Genomic DNA, 13,123 nt, shown 5'->3' with positions numbered 1-13,123 from the left:
CCCCTGCCCGCCTCCGCGCCTGAGCGCCTGCGCGCCGCGCCGCCAGCCACTCAACCGCCAAGCAGAGGACCAATCAGAAGGCCAGGAGGGAGCAGGGGCGCGGCCCGCAGAGGAAGCCAATGGAAAGCGGCTTCTGGGGAGAGAGGCGGGACCCGGGCGCAAATTGCCAGCGCGAAGTGGGCGTGGCGGGGAAGTAGGGGAAAGGTCGTGCCTAGCATGGAAACACACAGGAGCCAAGATCTTCCCTTTCCTCCCAAATTAATTCTTCCCCGTGTCCGTAGATCTCCGCTTTCCCTCCTGATCGCTCCCTTCTTCCCGCCTCTCCAAGTCCCCATGCCTGCGCCCCCACGCCCACGGGTGTCCTTTTGCACACACTGGAATCCGGCAGTGCTTGCCTCCGCGTTCCTTCTGCCCGCTCCACCCGCGACCGCGTCTGCGTCCACACTTTCCATCCTTGTCTTCACGCCCATGTCCTCTCTGACTCCCCTGTGTCGCCTTCTCCCTGACTCCCGTCACTACTCCACTTCCATGTCCGCACTCCTCCTCTTGACCTCAGAGTCCCTACGGGCTCATGACCTCACTTCTTTCCTGAGCCTCTTATGTGTCCCCGAATCCGTGTGCAGGTCTTCTTCGGGTCTATTGTCCCCCCAGAAAAGCACAGTGGAGCCGGCGCTGAAAGCCGTTCCTTTATTCTGCCCCAGGCAGGCTGCAGTCACAGGCACACGGGGAATCCGCCGATGGCCTCGGTGCTCTGCACGATCATGTCCGCCAACAGAAAGCAGAAGCCTGGCGGGAGGGGAGTGCAGAGCCGGGGCTTGAAGAAGGTGGGCCCTGGGCGGATGACCAAGCAGGCCTGGGGACTATGGCGGGGGGCTCCAAAGGCGTCTCTGCCCAGCGCGGGGGGGGGTCCTGGGGGGGGGGTCACTGCGGGGAGGGGTCCTGGGAGAGCTGCTGACTGGGGAGACTATGAGGGAGGGGGTACTTTAAAGAGACAGGTCTCCACCCTCTTCCTCCTTGTGAAGGTTACCCGCGAGAAAAGAGAAGGGTAAAGCCAGCCATCCGATAAAGTAGGACCAGGAGAAGAAATCATCGTGCTTCCACGCGTTCTTCGCTGCGTAGCCTACCAAGGCAATCAGCAGCAGCAGCCCTGGGCCACGCCCGCCCTCCAGGTAAGCAAGGCCAGGTGGGCTGCACCTAACCCCGCTGGCCTTGAACCTTAGGAGCCAACCTCCCCCACCTAGTCCTTCTCTTGCCTATCAAGCCACACCCAGCTTCATCCTTGGTATGACCACGCCCCTCGACCTCTAGACACGCCCCTCCAGCCACACCTTTCGGCCTCCTGGTCCCCCTTCTTCCCCAACCCTGTAGCCACACCACTCCAGCGCTGGGCTCCCTGCCCAGTCCCTTCAGCCTTGCGGTCACTTCCCTGCCACCTTCCACCTGCGGGGCGCCGCTGTCTTACCGCTGAGGAAGAGCAAGACGATTGTAGGCCGGCCCCTCAGCAAATCGCCCTCTTGGAATCGAATCCGTAACCCCATGGCCAAAGCTACGATACTGAAGGTCGCTGCCAGCACCATGCACGCTGCGGTCAGGGCCATTGTGGCTGGGGAGACAGCCGCATCAGTACCCGGAGCTTTCCTGGCCACCACCCCCAAGCATCAAGAACCTAATTCTCTCAACCCTGAAGCAGGTGTTGGGAGGGGACCTTTTAGGCAGGGAGGGGTGGCAGAGACGTGTCCCCAGGGGAGGAGGGCGCTGTTTCTTCTGGCAGCAGTCATGAGGCCATCCGTATCTGACCCAGGGGCTCAGCTGCAGTGTAGGTCTGACATGGGCTCGGTGGGGCCTCACTCTGGCAGGGGATGTTGGAGCAGATGTTGCCGATACACTCCTGCCACAGGCCACTGTGGCCCCCCTGTTGTCGGGTCCAGTAGTTGGTGGCGGTGGACAGCACCGTGAGGACGCTGGCGAGGAAGCTGAGCAGAATTCCCCCGGTCTGAAGGCTCCGCTTCACCCCCATGCCACGGAGGCTGCTGCCAAGGATCCCACAGGGAGGACTAGCCTATAACTCAGCCCAGTGACCCTCCAGACTCCTTCCTCCAGCTGCACTTGGTGGATCCTGTCTGGCAGTTCCATCATGGAGGAGGCTGAGGCAAGAGGTCACAGGTTCAAGGCCAGTGTGGGCAACATAATTTGTTCCAGGCCAGCTTGGAGTATGAGACCTTGGCTCAACAAAACAAAACCACCGCCACAACAAAAAGACCCCCTGTCTACCACAGCCTTTGAGTCAACCAGGTAGCTTCCCTAAGTAGCTCCCCATGATGCCGTCCACACAGCAAGGTTTTCTACACCCCAACCTGGGCCTATCCTAGGAACTTTGAGAGCTTCCCAGTTCTGGGTGCTAAGACCTCCACACCAGGCCTCACAGCTCAGCAGCTATATTCCCAGGGGCCTTTGCCAGTGAGTGTCCCTCCAAGCAGGGCCCAGTGCCCGCCCCACTTCTACCCCTACATACACATCTAAGTGACTCACAGCCTGTTCCTCAGGGTTTGTTGGCCTCACAGCCCACAGGGCAAGGGAACAGAGGCTCAGTCTCTATGAGGCAGCAGGGATTCCAGAACCCACCCCCCCCCAGCAGCCATTTAAAGGGATACCCCACCTACACCCACCTTAGCAGTTTTTTGTGTGGATGCTTGTCGTTTTTAGACAAGGTCTTACTTACTGTGTGGCCCTAACTGGCTTGAAATGCACCATGTAGACCAGGTTGAGCCTGAACTTGCAGCAGTTCCGCCCCAGCATCCCAAGTACTGGAGTAACAGGTGTGTACCATTATGTCCATCTTCCAGCAGCTCTCTCTTCCTCCCTTCCCCCCCCCCTTTTTTGAGACAAGTTTCTTGTAGCCCAGGCTGGCCTCAAGTTCACTATGTAGCTGAAGGTGACCCTGAACTTCTGATCCTCCTGCCTCCACTTCCCAAGTGCTGGGATTCCAGGTGTGCACCACCATGCCTAGTGTCCCAGGAGCTCAGAGTCAGAGAGCAAGTGTGGGAGCCAGGCTTGGTGCTCATGCCTATAATACCAGCACTTGGAAGGTAGAGGCATGAAAACTGCCTCAAATTTGAGGCTAACCTGGGGTATGTAGTGAGCTCTAGGACAGCCTTAATTGTCAAGGTACCCCACAAGCTATCCTGACCCCCAGATCTCTGTCTGTGCCCTCTCAGGCCCCCATGCTGGCCAGGCTGTATCCTGTTCTCTCTTTTTTAAAAAAATATTTATTTGAGAGAGAAAAAGAGATGGGGGAGGGGGTAGATAGAATGGGCAGGTCATGGCCTCTAGCCTCTTCAAATGAACTCCAGATGTATGTACCATCTTGTGAATCGGGCTTATGTAGGGACTAGGAAATTGAACCTGTGTCCTTAGCCATTGCAGGCAAATGCATTAACCACTAAGCCACCTCTCCAGCCTCCTCTTCTCTCTTTATAAATGTTCATCTGTGCACCTTTTCCAAGGACTGCTTTCCTACTCCCCGGCTGCAGTGACCCTTGACCCAAAATGCCATCTCCAGCTCCTGATACCTGATCCCCACGTACATGTTTATACCTGCTTCTGGCCACTCAAGTACATTGCCACTGAGCTCAGGGGTTTCCATCAAACTAAACCTGGCATCCCTCTCAGTTCATCAGGCCAGAGCCCTGAGCACTCTACTCTCTCAGTTTCCTTTTCCCCAACCCAAGCCTTGTCCCTCCAGCCCTCTGACTGGTTCATTCCTCTCTTTTCAATTCCCCAGTCTCCATGTAAAGCCAAACACAAAAAGTGATGCGTGTATTTGGCATTTGTTTGCATCAGCCAGAGGCCCTGCCATGCCCTTCCCTGCCCCCCCAACACACATACGCAAATAAGTAAAAAAAAAAAAAAAAAATTAAGTTGCTAAATGTCTTCTTGCCTGGGCCCCATGGTATGGTTCATCTTTCTCCCACATCCTCAGGCTGTGGCTACTGTTTATATCCACTGCTGGTCTGTAACTGCCCCACATGTGACCAGGAGCCCTTGGGGTGGGCAGGGCCTGGGCCTGGGCCTGGGCCTGGGCCTGAGTCATTTCAGTGAACTCAGCATGATCCAGTAGAGAGAAAGAGATGAGAGAGAGAGAGAGAGAGAGAGAGAGGAGGGAAAGAGGGGTAGGGGAAGAAGGGAGGGGGAAAGAGAAGGAGAGGAGAGGGGCTAGAGGAAGACACCGGTCATGAGGTTGCTTAGGCTGACCTTGAACACACTCTGTAACCCAGACTGGCCTTGAACTTGCAGTTCTACTGCCTCAGCTTCCTGAGTACCCAGGATGACAGTGGGAACCACCAGACCTGGCTTGGCATAGTCTTCACTGAATTAATCTTAGAACTGTCAGATGTCCGAAGACTTTTATTGAAAATGAGTGAATTTGTCAATGAAGGGCAAGACCGGGATGGAGGGACAGAGGCAGTCAGGCCTCTTTTCCATATCTCCTGATGACACCTTTTGAGGCGAGTGCCCCAAACATCCTGCTGTCCTTGCTGTCTACTCACAAGCTTTCGTAGTCAGACCGGCGGGTACCACAGCGAGCACCCAGACTCAGGGAACCTGGTGGCCAGAAAGAGTTTCAGAACTTTGGTGTCCTGCCCTGCCTGGCCCTGTCCTGGTCCCCAGCAGAGCCCTCCCAAGGAAAGTGGACCAAGTCGTCACCTGCACAGAGAAAGAGAATAGTGGAGACCCAGCCCAGGTGGAAGGACCAGGAGAACGAGGTCTGGATCTGAGGGTGTGGATGCTGGCTCCACCGCTCGCTGGTGTACACTGCCATGGCCACCATCATGGAGAGGGCTGAGGACAAGGACAAGAGACAGCTCAGCCCCTCCTCAGGACTCACCAGCCCTGGTGTCCAAACCCAGTCCAAAGTCCACACCTGCAGCGAAAGCCGTGATGGTTGAAACCAGGGGGCTGCAGCCCGGGCCAGACAGCGCAGGGATACAAGATAGAACCAGGAAGCCCACGGATACCAGGTCCCACAGGACAGCCAGAATGCAGAAGATCTGTGTCACATGGATGTATCCTGATGTGAGAAGAGACTGCTGAGTATCCATTCCCCACTGATCACGCCTTCTCCAGAGAGCCTGCTGCCCCTTACCTGTTACAGGATCCTGAGACCCTGTTGGCCAGAGACCGGAGTGAGCTGAGAAGTTGGGCCCTGTGGCGATGACCCAGAAGTCGGTGCTCAGAGCAGTTAAGGAGGACACCAGACCTAAGGAGCCAGTGAAGAGGGCCAGGGACCTGCAGCACTCCATGGGTGAACGCTGGTTTCTGATCCTCGGTGGGGAAAAGCACAGATGACCCAGACTTTGGGTCTTGGAGAAAGGAGGAGGCAAGCAGACAAGGCGGCCAGGAGTCCGACACAGGGTCAGACCTGGTGGGTTTGTCTTCACAGCTCCCTGCAGCTAGCTCTTCACAGCACCCTCCCTTCCTGGGCAGTACAGTCAATGTCCTCCTTCCTCTCCTAGTTGGTTTCCCTCCTGCTGTGTGGTGGGGGAGGAAACTGGGGGTGTCAACTTGTCAGTGGTTTAGGTGATGGTTTAGAACTTGTCTCACTGTCACATGTTCTGTGCCTTCCACCCTTGAAACCTCAGCATCAGCGAGGGTTTCCTGGAAGGCCTGAGACCAAGAAGCCTGTGGTGCACAGAGGTGAGAGTTGGCTAATCTGGCTTGGGTGTAAGTTAAATGGAAAGAAAGATGTGGCCAGAGGGGACAGTTGGGGACGTGTGTCATACTTTCCTGTGGTATTGTACCCTTCCATTGGGGAGGAGACAGCCTTGGCGCTAAGGTCTCCACTAATGAAGGGGTTGGTGGTCAGAACTCCAGTTCCAGGGAAGGAAGGACTGGTCAGGTGGAAGGATAGACTCCACATCCCTCATTGCAGTTTATGCCCAGGGCAGGCCCATGGGGTGGACAGTTAGGTTTCCTAAGCCTCTGAGAGAAAGGCCTGCTGCATCTTCACCTCATAGATGGGTGAGAGGCAGCTGTTCTTGGAGTGGGCTGTCCAACATGGAAATCACCAGGATCAGGGTGCCTATGATGTAGGGACAAAAATGACAGTGCAGACTGGGCATGGTGGCGCATGCCTTTAATCCCAGCACTTGGGAGGCAGAGGTAGGAGTATCTCCGTGAGTTCGAGGCCACCCTGAGACTACATAGTGAATTCCAGGTCAGCCTGAACAAGAGTGAGCCCCTACCTCGAAAAACAAAACAAAACAAAAAACAACAACAACAAAAAAAACCAGTGCAGGACTAGAGAGATGGCTTAATACAATTAAGGCGCTTGCCTGCAAAGCCCAAGGACCTAGGTTTGATTCCCTAGAACCCACATAAGCCAGGTGCACAAGGTAGTACATACATTTGGAGTTCTTTTGCAGTGGCTGGAGGACCTGGTTCTCTCTCTCTTCAATAAATAAATAAATAAAACACACACACACATATATACATACATACATATATAAAATGATAGTGCAGGCTTCTCTGACACTCCAAGCACTCATTTCCTCTAGCTTTGGGTGATAGGCAAACATCACCTGCAAGCAATTGTATGATGTATGTGCTGTCCTTTTCTGTGGTAGTGCACACCTGTCATTCTGGCACTCGTGACATTGAGGCAGGAGACCAAAACCAAAAAACAAGAACAGGTGCCACAGCCAGGATGGAAGCCCAGGAAACATCCACTATGGCAGTGCATGTCTCTAATTCCAGCACTTAGCAGACAGAGGCCGGGCAATGAGTTCAAGGATAGCTTCAGCCACATAGTGAGCTTGAGGCTAGTCTGGGTTATATGAGATGCTATCAAAAAAGAAAAGAAGAAAGGAAAGAAGGAAGGAGAGGGAAGATAAAGTAAAAAGAAAAGGAGAGAAAACAAAGGAAGAAGTAAATGAGAGAGAGAGAGAGAGAGAGAGAGAGAGAATAAATGAATGCAGACAGCCCAAGACTTGGTCTCTATGAGTGGAGTGTGGTCTGGAAGGGGAGCTTAGTAAATGGCCATGAACTAGGCCAGCAGAGAAGAGCTGATGAAGGGGAAGAACCAGAAATGTCCCAGGATAGCAGGTCCTGTCCTTGCTTGGAGACTCACCTTGCAGAACCCCGCTGTTTACTGAGGCCCTCACCAGCCATGCAGGTAGCTGCTCCTGAGAGCATGTTCCTAGAGACAGCTGCATGGCTCACCAGCACAAAATGACTGCAGACACGGCTGCAGCGAGGAACTTCCAGAAGCTCCAGTGCGGGCAGCTTTAGGCAGCCTGGGCCTCGTGTGTGTGGTGAACAGAATTGACATAACCACCTTCTGTAAGTGTGACCTGGGGCTGGGGAGATGGTTCCGTGGTTAAAGGGGTTTCCTTGCAAAGCCTGCCTGCCTGCCCAGGTTCAGTGTCCCAGCAACCACATTAAGCTAGATGCATACCTTTGACAGTGGGAAACAGAGCCAGGAGAATCCAAAGCTTGTGTACCAGTTACTTTGACTGACATTCCTTACAATCTGTCAGCTCGTTTGCAGCAGAAAGAGACCCTGTTTCAAAGACATCTCCAAGTTGTCATCTGATCTTCATATGCACCCCACACCCCACGCAAATAAATAAAATTTAAAAATGCATGTCTAATCCTAATCCAATCCCAAATTCAAACCCATCTCCATCCCTAATCTGAAGTCCAGTTCCAATTGTTAACTCATTATTCCAATCTTAACCTGATTCTGATTCCCAAACCCAGATCCATCACCAATCTGAACCCTTCATCCACCCATCATCCCACCCCAACCTGAACTCAATTAGATCTCTGTGTGATGGCCCATATACCCTTTACTCTAATCTACTAAATCCCCTTTACAATACATATTGATTCTATTAGTTTTATTCCTCTAGAGAACCCTGACTAATATATTCCCCAACCCAACCTCACCCATGAACAGCTCCTCTCTGACCTATTCCATCCTTGACCCCACTCCAAATCCAACCCCATCTTTTTTTAAAAAAAAAAAACTTTATTTATTTATTTGACAGAGAAAGAGGGTGAGAGAATGGGCATGCCAGGGCCTCCAGCCACTGCAAATGAACTACAGACGTGTGTGCCCCCTTGTGCATCTGGGTAACGTGGGTCCTGGGGAATCGAACCTGGGTCCTTTGGTTTTGCAGGCAAGTGCCTTAACCACTAAGCCATCTCTCCAGCCCCCAACCCAATTGGAAAACTCAACCTTATCCTTGTTCCTGCCCCCCACCTCAGCTGCATCCCAGGTTTTCTTGTGTAAGTTCTTGGGTGTAGCACTTCTTATTGGGCAAAACACCCCACCAGAAGCTGCTTATGGGAAGAAAGGGTTTAATTCAAGTTTATAGTTTGGAAGGGAAGTTTCATAATGGCAGAGAAAAGCATAACAAGAGAGAGGAGGAGGAGGAGAGAGGAGGGGAGAAGAAGAACAGAAGAGAGAAGAGTGAAAGCAGTTTATGGGAGAAAAGGGTTTAATTCAAGCTTACAGTTTGGAAGGCAAGTTTTATTTATTTATTAACAACATATTTTGTATGCATGCATCATGTTTTGGTACCCACTTTTCCCTCATCCCTATCCTCATTCTGCTGGGGACCCTCCTCAGTGGAGTTGTAGGTATTCCCCATGGGGTTGTGGGTTATGTGTTGCGGGAACAGCAGTTTTATGGGGGGAGGAAATGCCTCTGGGCATGATGTCTCAACCTGTGGCTTTTACAATCTTTCTGTCCATTCTTCTACGAATTCCCTGAGTCATGGTGGGTGAATTTTAAGTCTACTTCAGTGATGAGCTCTTGTGAGCCTCTGGGTCTCTGCTTTGGTAGGTGTTGAGTATCCTCAGGGTCTGTCTCCTTCACCCTGGCACTGATTATCAGGAACAGCGTGGAAGCAGCACTCTTGCTCGTCTTCCCATTCCTCGGTGGTTCCAGCTGTGGCTTGGCTGAGGTGCGAGGGGTAGTTTATCTCCTCTGGTCTCACTACCTTCTGAACAAAAACAGATTTTCCAGTGGAGAGTGAAGTCAGCATAGTTTAAATGGGATAAGCATTATTAATTTAGGGAGAATTTGATGTATGTAATCCCTCTTAAATTTAGGCAAATACTACTGAGAGCTTGACACTGAAGAACATAATCTTTGTCTTCATAGGATTCTGATCTGGTTCCCAACTCCAGATATGGGTTCTTTTAGAATTGTGCAAAACTGAGTGGATCTCTTAGCCAATCAGAAAGTGATTGGTGTCGGGAGTCATTTGGCTGTCCTTGTATCCATAGCTCTGGACCATTTGGCAGCAAAACTTTAGCACCTACATGTAAGCAAATTTATGTATATTCAGTGTTACTGATGAGAGTTGGCCATTCCTTGAGATTTGTGTTTGTATTTCTGGGATCAAAGGATTTGTTTGTTTCCCAACCTTGGGATAATCTTTTGTACTGAGAAGTGATTGAAGTACAAAACCTCTGTAACAGAAAGGAGTTGTCTTGATAGAAACTTGTGTGAAGCTCATGGGATTTTTGTTCATGGGCAAACTGTTTACTAGAAGATATAAAAAGGACTGCTGGGAAATAAACATGGCTTCAGTCCTTGCTTCAGTCCTGGACTGGAGTCCTTGTTTTCATTCTTTCTCCTGTCTTTCTTTAATCCTCACTCCCCATCAGGCTCAAATCCTTTCAGCCAGCAGGCTCCAGCAGATTAGTTACCCTCCAAGGTTGTGCCTTGTGTCAGGGTGTTTGCTTCTGAATAGCTTAGACCTCTGGTTGCTCAGGTCATTTTTGGCCACTTTCCCCCAGTAGCTCATTTAGCGCTTTCCAACACTAGATGGGCAAACTGTCTGGCAACTGTCTCTCTGGAAGGCATGTTTTATCAGGGCAGAGAAAAGTATGATGAGAGAGAGAGAGAGGGAGGGAGAGAGGGAGGGAGGGAGAGATAGAGATAGATCAGCTCCAATTTACTCTCAACACCCAGGAGCGGCTAATCTCCAAGGTCTGCTGCAAAAACACTCCTCCCCTATCAAGGCTCTACCAGCCAAGGACTGAGTAGGAAAGCTTAATCACAAATGCTCGAGGCTGTGGGGATGTGATGGGTAAATTCTGTGGTCAACTTGATCAGATTAGGAACTCACAGACATCCCTCTTGATTGGGTCTCTGAGGTTGCTTCCAGGAAGGGTTGACTGAAGGAGGAAGTCTTCCCTCTGGGTGGTGGGCTACATGTAAGAAAGCTCTGACAGGACAGAGCCCTCTTTTGTCTGCTTGCCTGGGCTACTTGCTTGCAAGTGCTCTTTATCTGGCTGTCGCCTCACCCCATTATTCACTTGTCCATCATTTATCCTGTTCTTCTGTCCTTCCTCAGCATTGAAACCAAGTTTCGTCTATTTTTTAAATATTTATTTTTATTTATTTGAGAAAGAGAAATAGGCAGGGAGGGAGAGAGAGAGAGGGAGAGAGAGAGAGGGAGAATGGGTGTGCCAGGGGCTCCAGCCACTGCAAATAAACTGCAGATGTGTATGTCCCTTGTCCATCTGGCTTATGTGGGTCCTGGGGAATTGAACCTGGGTCCTTTGGCTTTGCAGACAAGTGCTTGAACCTTTAAGCCGTCTCTCCAGCCCCTCATATTTTTTTTTTTTAAATGGACTGAATACCAGTGGCTCTCCAAGAATCCTCTGGCCTTCAGTGCCAGATTGGGATTGCTGAAGCATGCAGCATGTGGACTGAGCAGTCACTGGGTTCCTAGACTCTTTGCTTGATTTCTGTAAACAAGTCCAATAAATCCTTTTTTGTTTGTTTGTCCATTCTGGTTTTTCATGGTAGGGTCTCACTCTTGCCCAGGCTGACCTGGATTCACTATGTCGCCTCAGGATGGCCCCCAACTCATGGTGATCCTTCTACTTTTGCCTCCCGAGTGCTGGGATTAAAGGTGTGTGCCACCACGTGGGAGGCAGCACTTGGGAGGCAGAGGTATGAGGATCACCGTGAGTTCAAGGCCACCATGAGACTACATAGTGAATTCCAGGTCAGCCTGGGCCAGAGTGAGACCCTACCTCCAAAAACCAAAAAACAAAATTGAGAAAATTCTTTGAAAATATATTTTACTTATTTGGGAGAATAGAGAGGGAGACAGAGAGAGAGAGAGAATGGCATGCTAGGGCCTCTAGCCACTGCAAACATATTCCAGATGCATATGCCACTTTATGCATCTGGCTTTATGTCGGTACTGGGGAATCAAACCCCAGGTAGCTCGTCTTTGTAGGCAAGTTCCATAACCACTGAGCCATCTCTTCAGCCCCTACTCCAACCTTTTATTTATTTCTTTATTTTAGTTTTTCAAGGTAGAGTCTCACTCTAGCTCAGGCTGACCTGGCATTCACTATGTAGTCTTAGGGTGTCCTCGAGCTCATAGTGATCCTCCTACCTCTGCCTCCTGAGTGCTGGGATTAAAAGTCACGTACCACCACGCCCAGCCCGGCCATCTTTATGTCCATCTCATCTCCAGGTCCAAGTGCGCAGCCCTGTTGGTGGTCTCAAGGTCAGCCCAACCCAGGTTTATATGCGCACATAGGAGACCTGCACTTGATCTCCATGCATGTAGGCACTGTGATGGTTTGAACTAGGTGTCCCCCATAAGCTCTTGTGTTTTTCCAATGCTCGGTTACCAGCTGATGGCAATGTGAGAGGTGGAGTCTTCCTGGAGAAGGTGTATCTTTGGGGCCAGACATAGAGGTGGTATAGCCAGCTCTTCCTTGCCAGAGATTGGCACACTGTCCTGCTGCTGTTGAATACCTTATGTTGTCAAAGAAGTGATGCCAAGCCTCTGTTTTTGCTGCCATGGGTCTGTAAGCCAAAACAAGCAACTTTTCTTCCATAAGCTGTTTTTGGTTGGGTGCTGTGTGCCAGCAGTGAGAAGGCAACTGCAATAGGCTTCAGGGGCTGCCTATAGGCCCAGGTACTTGATACCCCAGGTTCTTGGTACCCTTGGGCACAAAGACCACCAAGAAGAGTCAGGACGCAACCTTGAATGGAGCTGTCCCTCCGTCTGCTTTCTCAACAAGACGTGGTCCGCAATCACCGAGTGGGAACTCCGCACCTTGTTCGAGAGCTTTTCCTGTGAACCCACGTGTCCTGCTCAACACACTGTCCAAAGTGCTGATTTTCTTATATCTCTATTAGTCTCCTCCAATGCAACCGAATCACCCCCAGGTCTCTCTTCAAGTTTCTCTGGCCCATTCCAATCTCTCCCAGCCGCCAGAACTCCTTAGATGCCCCAACTGCCACAGAAGCCCCCAAGGTTCAGATCCCCAAGGTTTGGGGGAATCTTTTAAAGGCTACACCACAATGTAAAGCCCACAGTGACTGCTCAGAGACATGGTCTTTATTATTATTGATGTCGTGGTGTCTGCCTGTCTTGCCCAGATTGGTCTTAAACACCTGGGCTTAGGTGATCCTCCCACTTAGCCTTCTAAGTTGATGGGTGAATGCATTGCATCCAACTTGGTCTTAATTCTGGTGTTTGAGGGGTGTGTGGGTATGTGTGTGTGCACACGTGTGTTTTGTTGGGATTGAACCCAGAGCTTCATGCATTCTAGTAAAATGCTCTACCAGCCCCTCAGTGGTAGGGGAGGTGTTCTACCACTGAGCCACAGCCCAGCCCCTCCTTTCACAGAGTATAACAGCTTTCCTGAGCCTTGAGTCCTAGTGAATCACTAATTCTTGGGTGAGTTGTAGAGAATTAGAGGTGTTTTAGTCCACTAATGTTGCTGTAACCATATACCTGAGACTGGGTATTTTGTAAAGACAAAAGGTTTATTTTGGCTCACAGTTTTGGAGGCTAGGAAATCTGAGATCAGGAGGCCACATCTGGTAGGGAACTCATGACACTTCAACTCATTGTGGAAAACAAATGGGCAAAAGAACTGGTATAAGAGAGAGAAAAGGGGCCAGGTATGGTGGGAAATGCCTGTAGTACCAGCACTTGGGAGGTGAAGGCAGGAGGATCAGGAGTTCAAGGCCAGCCTCAGCTACATAATGAATTCCAGGTTAGTATGAGTTATGTGAAAACTTGTCTCAAAACACCGATGTACAACATACATGTGCACACACACACAATAA

General features: G+C 51.0%; 1 protein-coding gene and 1 long non-coding RNA gene across 2 annotated transcripts; one reads left to right on the top strand and one right to left on the bottom strand.

Annotated features, from left to right (window-relative positions):
* Positions 1 to 162: 162 nt before the first annotated feature.
* LOC123454752 lies at positions 163 to 6,231 on the top strand. Its single transcript, XR_006633467.1, has 3 exons — positions 163 to 824; positions 1,023 to 1,169; positions 4,294 to 6,231. It is a non-coding gene; the product is annotated as an uncharacterized LOC123454752 (long non-coding RNA).
* Cldnd2 (claudin domain containing 2) lies at positions 548 to 2,017 on the bottom strand. The gene is made up of 4 exons (XM_004672861.2): positions 1,849 to 2,017; positions 1,463 to 1,603; positions 1,028 to 1,147; positions 548 to 786 (listed from the first exon to the last, which is right to left on the bottom strand). The coding sequence occupies exons 1-4, from the start codon at positions 2,015 to 2,017 to the stop codon at positions 713 to 715; spliced, it is 504 nt and encodes a 167-aa protein (XP_004672918.1). The 3' UTR covers positions 548 to 712.
* Positions 6,232 to 13,123: the final 6,892 nt, after the last annotated feature.

The sequence above is a fragment of the Jaculus jaculus genome, chromosome 14 (genome assembly GCF_020740685.1).
Source record: "Jaculus jaculus isolate mJacJac1 chromosome 14, mJacJac1.mat.Y.cur, whole genome shotgun sequence".
In the NCBI taxonomy this organism is placed as follows: domain Eukaryota; kingdom Metazoa; phylum Chordata; class Mammalia; order Rodentia; family Dipodidae; genus Jaculus; species Jaculus jaculus.
The sequence above is the reverse complement of the archived record's forward strand: the minus strand, read 5'-3'. Positions and strand labels throughout refer to the sequence as shown.